The 13,187-nt window shown below is 32.4% G+C and overlaps 1 protein-coding gene across 1 annotated transcript in view; it reads left to right on the top strand.

The window, feature by feature from the left end:
- Window positions 1-13,187, top strand: part of AGPS (alkylglycerone phosphate synthase) — a 136,649-nt gene that overhangs the window by 80,806 nt on the left and 42,656 nt on the right. The window contains exons 11-12 of the mRNA XM_034654787.1: window positions 1,709-1,836; window positions 11,876-11,927. Of these exons, the coding sequence (XP_034510678.1) occupies window positions 1,709-1,836; window positions 11,876-11,927 (180 nt within the window). The remainder of the gene's footprint in view (window positions 1-1,708; window positions 1,837-11,875; window positions 11,928-13,187) is intronic.

The following is a 13,187-nucleotide window of genomic DNA, read 5'->3' on the forward strand; positions in this document are numbered from 1 at the left end:
AACACTGGGACCATGATCCAAGCTGAAGTCAGACACTTTCCATTTATATGAAATGTCCAGAATAGGCAAATTTATAGAAATGTTACTAGATTAGTGGTTGTCTAGGGCTGAAGTGTATGTGTGGGGAAACAGGGAATGGCTGTTCCATGGGTACAGAGTTTCTTTTGGGGGGGGTGATAAAAATGTTCTAGACTTAGATTTTTTTTTTTAAGATTTTATTTATTGGAGAGAGAGGGAGTGGGGGAGGAGGGGGGAGGAGCAGAGGGAGACAGACAAGCAGAAGATTGCACCGAGCACGGAGCCCAACATGGGGCTTGATCCCATGACCCTGAAATCATGACCTGAGCAGAAATCAAGAGTTGGTCGCTTAACCCACTGAGCCACCCAGGTGCCCCCAAACTTAGATTTTAATGATAGTTGCAAATATCTGTGAATATACTGAAAACATATTGAGTTTTACATTTTAAATGGGTGAATTTTATCGTTTGTGAATTATATCTCAATAAAGATGCTAAAATAAAAGATAAAGCCTTAGTCACTTTTGTGATCTTTTAAAATGTACAAGATATATTTACTTTTTATTTAAATGCTAATCGGGCCAGACTTGCAGAGTTTTTGTGATTTTATAAATTATAATAGGGTTATATTTGATATCTCAGTAGGCAATCATTTGTATATGTGATGAACATACTGTGATCTAATGTAATTTACTTTTTAATGAACTCTTAGTTTTTAATCTTGTATTCTGTATTGACATTTTGGGTGTATTATAAATTTACTGGAAGCTTTGATTTTTGTGATACTTACTATTTATTTCTAGTGTTACCATTAAGTTCTCCAATGCAGAGATTTATGTCTTTCTTTATTCTTTTTTCATGATTCTCAGAAAATTTACTAATAGTGTTAATAATTTCTACCATTTGTACATCAGAAACCATTAATTTGAAAAGTTTGACTTCATGAATATAGTGATTTTAATCATGTCTCTTTAGATATTTTAGCATAGTTATTTACATCTCATAGAATGTAGTTTATATTTAACTTGCTTTTTTCCTCTTTGATTTGCCCCTCCTCCATGTAATAAAGGAAAGAGCATTGTTTCATTGGTGGTTCTCTTGTACTATATATTTATGGTAACTACTCTTTCTCTGAACTATCAGGTTTTTTGGTGTCTTAACAAGGGCATCTTAATATTGCCATTGTCTTTGTATGAATTCCTAAGAAAAAAGGCAAGGTAATAATAGTCCCTTTAATTTCTTCTATCATTTTAAATTCTCATAGAAGTTTCTTTTTGCCCCAGCAAATTTTTCGCACGGTAAAAGTAGGCACAAATATCAGAATATACTTTTGTCTGAATGTATGAGATATACAAACCTGTTGTTTTTCAAAAATTTTTTTCTTTTAATAGGTTGTAATACTTTTAAAACTATTTAAAAGTGACCTTCTTGGAGGAAGGTTACCTTAAAAATGTTTTAAAGTATTTATATATAACATAAGAAAAATGTATTCCAAAACCTTTTTTTTAGAAAGTATAAAATTTGTTTAGTTGTTTTTCTAAAAACACTTGAGTAGCCATTATTCCCCACATAGAATAAATAGATTTAAATATGAATAGAATAAATTAATAGAATAAATAGATAAAATAGATTTAAATATGATTTAGAAGATTGGCATGTGATATATTGGATTATTCCCCCTTCTTTTTCAGGAACTCTTGGTGTGATAACAGAAGCTACAATAAAAATCAGACCAATCCCTGAATACCAAAAGTATGGCTCAGTAGCTTTCCCTAATTTTGAACAAGGAGTAGCCTGTTTAAGAGAAATTGCAAAACAGGTAAAAAAAAAAAACAAACAACAAAAACCCACCCATCTATACTTATATTTTAAAAATTCTACTGCGTAATTGATTTTGATATGTCACATATAATCTTCATATTAGTTGTGTTATATATGTGGTTTTTACCCAGTTCTATATGAAAAGGTAATGTAAAATCATCCCTATAAGTGCAGTTGCTATTTCTTTATTTTTTGGTTTAAAGAGTGCTGTGTGATTTTAAGCCAAGGTAAGATATGTACTTGGGTTGATGGCTTTGAATGACTCTGCCTTTAATGAATGTTATGTTTTCATAAATTATTTTTAGGTAAGACATTTTGTGATTAATTTGAAGTAATATATAGTTTTTCTTAAACTAAGACATTTATTGAAATTAAAATAAATGGCTGAATGTCAATGATCCAAAAATACAGAAATTGAGTATAGGTAATCAAACTCTCTCAATTCTTAGAATGTGCTACTACTAGGCCCTACTTTGTTTTATAATATTACCTAAGCTATATTTTAAATTAAATAGCATAATATAGCATAATATAACATAATATATTTAGCTATACGTTAACAATTCCCTTTTTCTCTTCCTTTCTTAAAAAAAAGATGTATTATCGAGGATTTTTAAAAGACCAGATAATGCCACGTAATTTTATTTCTATGTTCTATGTATCGTTGTAGAAATTCTTGCATTTCTTTAGGCATTTGGCTCATTGTTTGAACTACAATGGTTTTTAAAAAGTTTTTATTGCAACATTACTCAGCAGGGAGGAAGTCAAGGGAATATACTCCAGCCTGTTTCTTCTTGCTTTCTCCAAACTCCTAGAGTTCTTATGTACTTCCCATCAGCTATATGCAAGTAGAATCTTGAGGGCAAAGGAGCTTTCTGACCTGACCCATGTAGGTCAGCTTCCAGGTAGCATGAGCAGGGTGAAGGGAGGATCTGATGAGGCAAAGGAATGATATCCAACAAATACTCCATATTCACTGTGGACTTTGTAAGGTACTGAAATGGAAAGTGGTCAAGAGTCTTATCTTCCCACCATCCCAAGACAACCACTCTGAATGTTTTAAAGAAATTTAAAATAAGCAGAAATACTTTACATTTACTCACATATTTACCATTTCCATTGTTCTTGAGTTCATACAGTGAGTTTTGCTTTCTGAGATTTTCATTTTTTTTCTGTCAGTTTTCCATTTGCAGGAAGTTCAGCTATATGGTCACCTAATCTAACAGTTGACAAAGATAATTTTTATAATTTCCAAGCAGCTTCCAAGTTACTTATCAGTTAGGTTGCTTCCTTCATCAAGACTTAGGCTATAGGCCCCTTAATCTTGATTGACTTACCGCTGGGTGGGGGAAGAGTTTAAATAGAGAAGTATAGTCCTGGAATGAACATTCTTGAAATTGTGGCAGGTTACTTTGGTGATATTAAAGCAAAAGTGAATGTTAATAGTTGAAATTTTTACAAGAAGAGCTCCTAATTCTTAGAATTTGGGGATATTATGTTATGGTTAGCTAGAATATACAGTAAGTATTATGCTATGTTTGCTAAAATAATGAGATGGTGTAATATTTAAACATTATTTTAATATGTAGATATAATATATCAACACATCATATATTGTTAAATATTAATATATATTATCTATAATTCATGTAATATTAACTATAATATTTTAAAGCAGGATTATTGAATAAAGGAGTGGAGATAAGTTTTAGGAGTAAATATTTATTATTCTAACATAATATCTGAGCACTGAGGAGTAAAGTTCAAGTGTGTTTTAATATTGTTGCTAAAACCTTCTACACTTAGAGGCAAAGGAAAGTAATTTCAAATTTAAGATAAGTGGTAAAGAATAATAGAACAAATTTGCAAAGCCTTGTGGCTTTGCCTGTGAGTTAGTTAAAACCTAGGAGAGTGGAAAGCTAGGTTTTTGTGTTGTTTTTATTTTGTTTTGTTTTGTTTACAGAATAACTAAGTTCACCAATTAAAAATCAAAACAAACCATTTTCGATGATTGAATTATATTTTCCTATTAATTTCAATCTTAATGATTTTTAAATTGTTTTCACTTTGTATTATAACTTATTCTTTGTGTTATGTTCTTTTATCTGCTTTCTGTCAAGCTTGATTATCTCCCTCCCAAAAAAGCTTTATAATAAAAGATATAGTTCATATTATCTCTCTTGTTCAGGTTTTGAATGACATCTTTTTAATTGGCCATTGTTGTCTCCAATTTTTATGGCAAAATAAGCAGGAATGCCAAATCAGATTTTTTTTATGAAAATCATAGAATTTATAAAACTATCTGGTTTGTATGTATTTTCAACAAAAGATCTCATTGAGATCACATTCAGTCTATGTTGGCCAAATCTGCCTCTCCATAAGATCTCCACTCTGGAATACAGACTTAGTAGACTTGTCAAAAAATGTTGTTATGTGATCTTCGAAGTAGAGGTAGACGTATTTTGTGTTTCCCTGCTTTTCCATATTGCAGATAAGTAAATATATCTTAGGTTTCATTAACGAGAAATGATAACAGAATCCTAAATTTATAATTTTACTAAAATGGAAATGTTGGATTTAAACATAGTTGCCATAATCTGATGTGGGTTTTGGTACAATTTAATATGCCCCTGGTAGAAAGTAACAGAGAAGAACTACTTATGCTAATGAAAAGCAGAGGTTGAAATTTTCCTTCATCCTTGTAGAAGTCAGTAGAAATTGCCCTTTTACTCATTTTAAAAAATTCTTTGTATATTCACCAGTGACCATAATCTAAATTGACTATACAAAACTGTATTGGGTGTATGGTTTGGAATAAACAAAGGTGATGGTTGATAAAGTGCCACCCTGTGGTTAAAGACATCAAAAGAAAGCTCCTTTCTAATCTATAGCTTTAATAATTTGGTTCTGTGTACTTAGTAATAGACACTTCTTAAAGATACACATACCATGCAACTAGAGAGCTTGCCTTGCTTGCAACTGATTACAAAGCCTAGATAAATAATATTTTATTCTCAGATATTGCTTGTATGAGTGAAACAATTAGAATAGTTACTGCAGTTTGGACATATTCCACTGTTTGGGGAATATACATATTTTACTTCTGCACAGATACATAAGAATTAATACATAATTTACCTTCCCTGGAAATGGGTAAATCCTTGTGTTATGGTTTAAGGACATTTACAGATCAGTTTACAGAATATACAAATCTCATAGGTCAAGAATGGAAGTGTGTGTGCTGCCCTGCTTTGTAACAGTATTCTGAGGCAGAAAAATTGAGAAAATGATCGGATTTTGGCACTAGTTGTTCAATTTGCAATTTGGAATTTCAGCTGATAGCAGGAGAATTAAGATCCATTAAAATAGATGGTACATGGTTTATGATTGTGCCAAATTCTTGATTGAATAATGAGTTGGCTGCTTGTAATTTCTCACTGTCATTTCATAGCACTTCCATTTTTGCGGTATTTTCAGACTCAAGTTGCTTTTGAAATGGGAAACTGTATTTTGGATATGTATCTTTTGGAAAGGCGTATACATGCTTGTTTACAAATAGAGTGGGCTCTTTGTATATCTTCATCACTTTTCCTACTAAAGGAAATAAACAACTTTATACTGACAGCAGGATTCTACTAAGGTCTATCATCTAATCTTTGTCCATGTGAGGATTGTCCTCTTTCAATACTTCACTGCCTGGTGAGGAACTAGAAAGGAAGATTTAGTGGAAGATTAATGTGATTCTCTTATAGATGGCAGTCCAGTATAATCTCCAACTTAACTCAGTAGATGGGTAAGTAAGTGATTTTTAAGACTTTCTGAGAAAATAGATTTCCGAACTGTAGCCTCTCAGGAGAGGAGAAAGTGTTTTTTAATCATAATATCAGTTTCAGGTGTATTTTATTATTCTCTTATTGTTTGTTTAAAGATGACAGTGATATCTTTATAAAGTTTTAAGGGAAAAGTGTTGAAATAAGCTCAAAAGCAATTTTTGAAGTCTGGGGTTTCTGCTTCCCAGTAAAAACTTACGAGATCTGCCCTGTAGTATTGAGGGAGGACCATCTGTTCCATTAACAGGGAACACAGTGTGTGTGGCACAGATCAGTATGCATTCCTCTGAAAACTGTCTTTCTCAGTATTAGAACTAGGCTTTTAGAATTATAAATTAAAAGGCAGCTTCTTCTTTACGTTTTGACAAGGGGTGGCCCATTCTACCTACCATCACTTTTAAGCATTTTTAAACTGGTAACGGTGTTGTTTTCTAGAGAGTTTAGGCCATATTTTGGAAAGATGTACATAGTTAGTGTTTGACACCTCAGACGGTTATGTCTCAATTTTGTATTCTGTCTTAAACTTGATTTGTCCTGGAGGGGTTGAAATAAATTAAAAGGAGCTAGGTTTAGCACTTACGTTATAAAGTAACTAAAACTTCTTTATATTCAGTAGTAATTCTTGAAAATAATTTGTTACATGTAGAAAATGGCATTGTTATTTTAAATGAGTGTGTGTGTGTGTGCATGTGCATGCGTGCACGCATGATTACGTGTTCTTCCCTCCCTCTGAAGTGGAGAAAATAACCTCGCCAAATGTTTAATTAATTGGATTCTGTATTCTGTCATCCAGCAAAATGTATTAAACTTGAGGACAGTTACAAGACGTACTTTGAACCAGGAGCTACTCAGAACAAGTCATTACACCTTTACAAAAATGAAAAATGAAAGTGATGAACCAGACACTGTTTGGCATTAACGGTTGGATCTTCCCTTAATATAAATGGAGGGAAATATTGTTTCATTCTTTAAAACCAAGAGGTAATTCTCTTGTTAAAGAACATTTAATGTTTACAATGTGGACTCCTAGCTGTCACTTCTAGTAGGGCTAATCACTTATACCAGTAGCCTTAAATACTGTCTGATTTCATCTGTGGTATCAGCTCTGAGGAAGAACCTGTCTACATTTTAAGTTTTTTTCTGTCTAGAAATTTGCAGTTAACAGAATTCTCTTCACATACCCTTTTTTGAACTTATTTATTAATTTTTTTTGTGTGTGTATCTGTATTTGAGATAGTGTGCTCTTAACTTTATATCCAACAAAGTACATTGGATATTGTGTAAGTTTTAGACATAGTTCCTGTCTTCTGGTAATCACTACAGATGGTGTATACCATGATAAATTTTAGGTGTTTAAATTTTTGTATGGTTAGGTACAAGGGGTTTGGTATTGGAGCTTTGGCTTCTGATATAATATGAGATTACTAGACTATCTCCAAAATAGACTCAAGGTTTAGGAATTTGGGCCATTCTAGAGTCTATAGAGAATGTTTGATTGTTTGATTTACTACTTGAATAAATAAGCCTTTTCAATACAAAGATGATTCATAATGCTTATATTTTATATTTTATCTTTATGAAATTGGAATAGTAGAAATCCTGCTGACATTTGAAATGTTTTAGTATTGATTTGCTAGTAACTAGTAAACTAAGAGATACCTTCACAAATCATGCGTCACATCTGCAGTGCAAGTTCTGGTTTTCTCTGTGTTAAGAAAGAGATATGACTTAGTTCCATAAAAACAAATTTTGCAGAAATATTTTGATGTGTTTCTTATAGGGATTATTTTTTGGGGAAAACGTTTGAATTGAGAAATCTGTTCCTTTTAAAGTTAGTATAGAGAATTCTACTCAGTAAATAAGACTAATCAGCGATGGCTTTTTATTTTTCAGGTTATATATTCAAGTAAATTCCTGGTTGTAGCATCATTAAAGGGAAGAGATTGTCAGCAATTTGACTTAGTCTTACACTTGTGCTCTGAGGTCAATGTGGTTATTTATTTCTTCTCAGATAAAACAAGAATAATTGATATTTCCTTATTAGTTGATAATGAATGAGTTTCTCATCTCTTTTCAGATTATTTACTAAGTATAAAGTATACTTGGGTACAAGTCAGATGAGCTGAGGGATTATAGTAAAAATACATTTATCATAGTAGGAAATATATCAGTTATTTCATTAACTCCAGTTTGGGTAAGCAAATTTTGTTTGAGTGTTCCTTAAATTCCCTGAATGCGTATTATTAACCCACCAATAAAATTACTTGTTAAAAAACTATTCCCTCTTGGGTTAGTTCTGATCACATACCACCAGGGGTCACTTTAACTCAAGGACCCTTTTCCCCCTTTCCTCATCTTTGGAATACTCTTAGCATAATTGAATAGCATTGGAATGAATTTAGAGCTCAAATTCTCAGGATTCGTGATGTCTCTAACTTTTAAAGGAAATATTTTTAGGTTTTAAAATGAGGTTTATAGCAGTTGGAACATAACCTGATCTTAACCATAGGTAGAGTTACCCAGATTCTCAGTGTTGTTTTTTAAGAGTAACATTATTTTGGTCTTTTGATTATAGGAACTTAAACTTAATTAGTTATAGTGGCAAGTTTTCATGTAAAACCCTAAGAGACTTTTCTTGCTTTATATTTTTAGAATGATGCACAGTTATTTACAGACTATCAGTTGCCAAAGGATCATAAAGCAATCTAGATGCTGTTTTTTAATTTGAGAATTTACTTTATGAGAGAGAGAATGGGAATTTACTTGTGATGATAACTAAAAAACTCATTTACTGACTTTTTAAAAATATGACACTATGAAGACAGACTAAATAAAGGTGTTGTTTTGATTTTGATAATTTCTGAAAGGTAAGTATTGAAAACTAATATTTATAATCTAGATACAATAAACTTTCTTTAGCTTTTCATTCTTTTGTGATAAGTGTTAGTCTGTAACCATTTACCCTGATTCAGTATAAATAGGAGTAGTACATGACTGACTAGTTTATGTGACTCAGCTGTCAAGTTAAAATCACAGTCAATATTACTGAATATCAGTTGTATGTACCAAGTGCCCTGAAGCTTACTTATTTTTTCAATTTTTTAATTTGAGAGTTTTAAGCATGTAGAAACTTTGAAAGAACAGGGTAATGGTCACCTATATATCTGTCTTATATATTCAACAATTGACTTTTTGTTATGTTTATTTTATGTTTATGTTTTCTGGGCCATTTGAAATTGAGTTGTAGACAGCATGGCGCTTGACCTCTAAATATTTATACATGCATCTAAAAATAAAGGTGTTTTTCTTCATAGTCACAATACTATTATCATGTCTAAGAAAATCAGTAATTTTTTAATGATATCCTATATGCATTCTACAATCAGATTATTTCACTTATACACAAGATGTATTTTGTAGATAGTCTTTTCAAACCAAGATTTTACCCTGATAGGGTAGTAAAATACATTATTGTATTTTAGTTGTTTCAGAGATTGAATTTCACTACTAATTTACTGTACTAAATATAATATACTCCCCCCCCATTTTCTGATATATATGTACCTATGCTGGTTGTTTTCATTAATAACACTTGCTGAAGGCATAGGAATAGTAGAATCTATGTGACAGTAGGAGATGGAAGTTACATGTTGTTGTTAGGAATTTAAAAGTTTTTTGGGGGTGGGGGTGCGCCTGGCTGGCTCAGTCAGTAGAGCATTTGACTCTTGATCTCGGGGTTGTGAGTTTGAGCCCCATGTTGGGTGTTGACATTACTTAAAAATAAAATCTTTTTAAAAAAGTTTGTTTTTCTAATAACGACAGAAGGACTCTGAATTCTTACTTATATGTTACTGGTGTGCTTAAGCCAAAACATATAAATATGTATGTTATATGATATTCTGTTTATTTTATGAAGAAAAGAAACTTGGTCTCATCAGGCTTCATATATCTTAGTAGAAGTTGACACGCCTGGGGCGCCTGGGTGGCTCAGTCAGTTAAGTGTCCGACTCTTGATCTCAGCTGAGGTCTTGATCTCAGGGTCGTAAGTTCAAGCCCTGAATTGACTCCATGCTGGGCGTGGAGCCTACTTGAAAAAAATAAATAAGAATAAAAATACATTTTTAAAAAGTTGATATGCCTGTTTTAATAGGAAGATTGGTTTTTTTCTTTAGTATTTTGGAAACTGGTTTGGTTTTTAGAAGCATAAACCAATTACAAAGATACCTTTATACCAAGATTTGAAATTACTCAGGCTGTATATTTTTTATTTTATAACTGTATAGTGAATGGATAGTTTTCATATAATTTTTGTTTCAAATATGACTTTAAAGCTGTGTGTGTGTGTGGGGGTGTGTGTGTGTGTGTGGTGTATGTTTGTGTGTTAAGCGATTTTTTGGGAAGCTTTGTGGTGTATTTGAAGTATTGCTTATCCAGCAGTCAGGATATCTTGGTCCTAGTTCTGTCTTTTAGTTTTGTCTATTTAACAGTCATATGACCTCAGACAAGTCTTTTAACCTCTCTGGTTCTTATGTACTCATCTGAAAAATGGGGATAATACCAGTTTTACTACCCTGATAGGGTTGTTTCTTGCATTAAATAAGACATGTGAAAATAAGTTAGATATCACAGGATTCTATAAAAGTAAGGCAATAGGTTATTGTTATGCTCTGTATATAAAATTACCCAATGCTGTTTCTATAGATTTGGCAGTGACTTTTTAAAATGTAGACTGAATTATCTCACCTTTAGTAACAAAGGTGAGTAAATAAACTGTATAGTGTTCAAAATAAGAATCTAGTCATTTTGTTGAGTGAAATAAAATGTATATTATGAGTGATTTTATAAAATTAAGTATTTGTTTAATTAAAAGTGAATAATAGCAAAAATGTCATAATGCACAGTTATGTATTAGGTTTTGTTCTTTTGAACGATCTGCACAAATCTTAATGTTGTGTTGATACAAATTTTATTGATAAATGTTGTTACTCAGAAGATAAATGTTTAAAAAGTTTATGACAGTGAAAATTTTGTCATCTGAAAGCAACCTCTTGGTAGAAGTTTAACCATGTTAAAAATTAACATAGAAAATAAAATTGTATTTAGAGTCCAGCTTGCTTTAATATTATGGAAAAATTGTAGCTAGCTTAAACCTTTCTAGTGTTTGTATTGTATATTTCGGCATCACAAAATTTATATGGCTATCGGTTCTCCTCATTTTTCTTTCCTTGCAGCTTTTAGTGTGGCACCTAGATTAAATTTAACACTGGCACAGTTTTAGATACATAATGTTATCCTTCAGAGTTTTGTTGCTAATTTCGTACAAGTAACCTTGAAAGATTTTAGAATTCTGGACATAGTCTGATAGTGTCCAGAATTTTCTATTTAGAATGGATTATGAGAAGGAATAAAAAGAACACTTCCTAGAATTATGTGTGAAGACATCACAGATAATTTTTTTAAAAAGTGCTTTTACTCACAAAAATTCCACCATCATCTTCTTCATTTTAAAAGTGTATATGCACCATCATTTTCTTCATTTTAAAAGATGATATTAGAGGGGCGCCTGGGTGGCTCAGTCATTAAGCGTCTGTCTTCGGCTCAGGGTGTGATCCCAGCATTCTGGGATCAAGCCCCACATCAGGCTTCTCCGCTGGGAGCCTGCTTCTTCCTCTCCCACTCCCCCTGCTTGTGTTCCCTCTCTTGCTGGCTGTCTCTCTCTCTGCCAAATAAATAAATAAAATCTTAAAAAAAAGTAAAATAAAAAATAAAAATAAAAAAAAATAAAAGATGATATTAGAGCCTGAGGATGCATTATAATTCACAAATGGTATAATGTTCTAGGCATTGATTTTAGTCTTTGAAATTTCTACTTTGTTTTAAAATAATCCACTTCAAGGCCCAGTATTTCTTTTAGGCATTTCCATAGATCTTTGCTAGGCATTAAGGAGATCTAGTTGCAGACAAATTAAAGATCTGGCAACATATGTGCGTATGTATTATGTATGTGGATTTCTCCTCCAAATATTTTATACAAGTCACTGATGTTTTGTCATCTTAAAATTATATAAAATGTTAAGATTTTTTTTTACTGTATATATTCCTAGGAACTTAACTGATCTCAAATATAGAAAGATGACATTTCTATTCTACCTGTCTAGCTTCTTTACAGTATTAAATTTGTATCATATTTTTTTCTTTTTAAAATAGAGATGTGCTCCTGCATCTATCCGCCTCATGGACAACCAACAGTTTCAGTTTGGTAAGTAAGGAGTGGTCATTTTAAAAACTGCTCATGAAGCCACAAAATTTGTGAAACAGCTGTTACCTGCCAGGAAGAGTTCTGAATGAAGAGTTAGGAAGATGAGTGTTATAGTTCCTGTCCTGCAGGAAACTCGCAGTCTAATGAGGACAACAATTACATAAAGGAATGAGTGCAGGATTGTTGCAGGTGTTGTGAAAGAAGAGTGTCCTGAGTACCCTGGTGTACAAATGTTGACATGGGGAGTCAGGAAAGGCTTCTTAAAGGAGGGTCATGCTTAAGCTAAGTCTTAAAAGGGGAATAGAAGTTTGCCTTTTCCCTTCTACCAAATTTGTTCACTTATCAGCAAAAAAATACGGAATTGTAAAACCTCAGTGGCATGTTTGTACTTCAAATAGTTCAATGTGGCTCAAAGAGAAGGTGGGGGAGAGTTGTTACAAAAGATAACTGGATGGGTGGACCAGGGCTTTACAGGATCAATTTGGATTTTATCTTGTCAGCAGGGATTTCTTGTAGAGGGAATAAAATAAATTAGCTTACATCTGGGAAAGCTCCATTCTGCTAGCATTATGCAGGATGGAATAGAATGGTGCAAGTGTGGAAGAGGAGTTGAAATGATTCAGGAGGCAGATTTCGGGGGCTCTGATTAAGGCAGGAGCAATGGATGAGAGTAAGGCAGAGATTTCCCAAAGCTCAGTTTACCAACCAGTTGTAGAAGGTTCAGTAATGGGAAGAGTTGAGGGCAGCTCCCAGATTTCTGATTTGACTGATTGCATGGATTGAATGACAGTCTAGAAGAAGAGATGATGATTTGGGGGAAGAGACCTTACAATGGGTTGCATTTAAGGTACCATTGGAATATTCAGGTGGAGAATTCACTAGCAGATAACCATGTTTCTTTTTGTCCCTATTTTGCTTTAAAGTATTCAACTTTCTGACACAGTTTATCATCTTTTTAATTCAGTTGTATTGCTTCTGTATTTTTTCCATATGCTGTCAAATTTATAGATTTCAGGTCTTCAGAACAGCCCCTGAAATTATAAAAACAATTGCTCAGTAGTAAATACTAATGTCTAAGATAGGCAGGCTTTTGTTTGTTGTACTTAAAAGAAGTTTAGATTTTAATTTAGGGAAGAGTGATTATTAAAATTATATAGAAACTTAAGGAAGTCATGTTCATAATATATCAAGAGTTAGTTTTAACATTAGATTCTTCTAAGTCATAGCTTTTATTCCTTTAAGTAAATTATTTTCAAAATC

Source organism: Ailuropoda melanoleuca, chromosome 2 (assembly GCF_002007445.2).
Source record: "Ailuropoda melanoleuca isolate Jingjing chromosome 2, ASM200744v2, whole genome shotgun sequence".
Classification (NCBI taxonomy): domain Eukaryota; kingdom Metazoa; phylum Chordata; class Mammalia; order Carnivora; family Ursidae; genus Ailuropoda; species Ailuropoda melanoleuca.